This window comes from Atta cephalotes (genome assembly GCF_000143395.1).
Source record: "Atta cephalotes unplaced genomic scaffold scaffold00026, whole genome shotgun sequence".
NCBI classification, from domain to species: Eukaryota; Metazoa; Arthropoda; class Insecta; order Hymenoptera; family Formicidae; genus Atta; species Atta cephalotes.
The window spans coordinates 821908-823531 of NW_012130090.1; the positions used below are offsets into that span (position 1 = coordinate 821908).

At 28.4% G+C, this 1624-nt stretch overlaps 1 protein-coding gene across 1 annotated transcript; it reads right to left on the bottom strand.

The window, feature by feature from the left end:
* Positions 1–602: 602 nt before the first annotated feature.
* On the bottom strand, positions 603–1422 carry LOC105620395 (mediator of RNA polymerase II transcription subunit 31). Its single transcript, XM_012201893.1, has 3 exons — positions 1356–1422; positions 994–1083; positions 603–916 (listed from the first exon to the last, which is right to left on the bottom strand). The coding sequence occupies exons 1-3, from the start codon at positions 1420–1422 to the stop codon at positions 603–605; spliced, it is 471 nt and encodes a 156-aa protein (XP_012057283.1).
* Positions 1423–1624: the final 202 nt, after the last annotated feature.

Genomic DNA, 1624 nt, shown 5'->3' on the forward strand with positions numbered 1-1624 from the left:
CTATTCACTGATAAAACAATGTTTAATAAACATAAAATACTTTTTAAGAAACAATTGTTGTCATATTCACACAAAACGAAAATTCTCATGAATCTCTGGGCTATGTTCAGATTTCCACCCAAGTGCCAATCAGATATCACTCCACTTTTGTTGTTTATTGGAAGTTAAACATAATACCCAGAGAGCACCCATTGGGAAAATGTGTCCTTTGATATTTAATAAATGTCAGTCCGAGAAATCAATTTAAACTGATTCGATATGCAACTTATTGTTTAAAGAATGCATTTTCATGCCACATACAGAGATGTAATACTATTATTAGGTATATGTACATATATCCACATACAACAATTGTAATGTAGCAAAACTGATTAGGAAAAAAATTAACTGAAGCAAATATTCTTTTAATGATGATTTCTTTAATAAATAATTTACTCATATTTATACATGAAAGGAATATGATTCAATGTAAAAATGTGAGAAAGTTGTGAATTATTTATCACAGTCAAGTAACAACCTGTTAATTAACTCCTATAGAAACATTATTTATATTGAAAAAAATGTAGAGAATGAATATACAAGACAAATATAAAATTACAACTTTAGGGAACCTTAGGTTGAACGATACCATTGTTTTGAGAATTAGTATGTTGCGTTTGCTCAGCAGCTGTTTGTAGAAGTCTTGTTCGACGTCTAGTGTAATGCTGCCATAGCAGAATCTGCTGATCGTCGATAAATTTTGTACATTGAGAATTCACAACTTCTCTTCTAAAGTGTTCATACTGTAATAAATCCAGGAAATACAAGCACATAGGATACTTTAAATACTTTGCATATTCTGGTTCTTTCCAATATAATAGATATTTGAGATAATTAATAAATGTCATGTCTTTGAAATAACCACGTTGTGCCAAAACTAGAAATATATTTATCAGAAATAAAATAAAACAAATTTTTTTTAAACTAAAGAATGCAAGGATCATTCTTACTTACAATTTAAATAATTTGGATTGGCAAGACATTGTACAAACTCTAATTCAACCTGAAATCGTACTCGCTGCTGATCATCTGTCTCTGGAGCCCCTAAAATATAAAATTTTACATAATATAAATTTATATAAATAAATTTCAAAATGATCAAAAAAACAATTTATCAATTAATTTTGTAGTGATCACTACATGATATGTACTTAAAATTGATTATTATATAACTTAATAAGTTAAAGATAGGTTAAAATGAAAATATATAATATCAAGTGACTTTTAAACATTTGTCTAAGTCAATTAAAAACTACAGCTATATAATTTGAAAAAGATAGGTTAGAATAGAAGTGCTAAAAAAAACTAGAATATACCGTTCATTCCAATGAAAGATGGTTTTCTGCCTTTCATGAGCCCTGGCGGATCATCCAGTCGGTTCATAGTACATCAACTTTTGTTGAATATTTGACTCCTTTTACACCGTTAAAACGGTTAAGTACGCGTATTAAATTGGTGCGAATTAAATATTTGATACGTCCTTATTTATACTGATCTATCTCAGAATAAATTTGATTAGGTGACATGATGGTTATGTTCTAAAATTGATTGCCTGTACTGGAAATGAATAGTGTACGTAATGTAA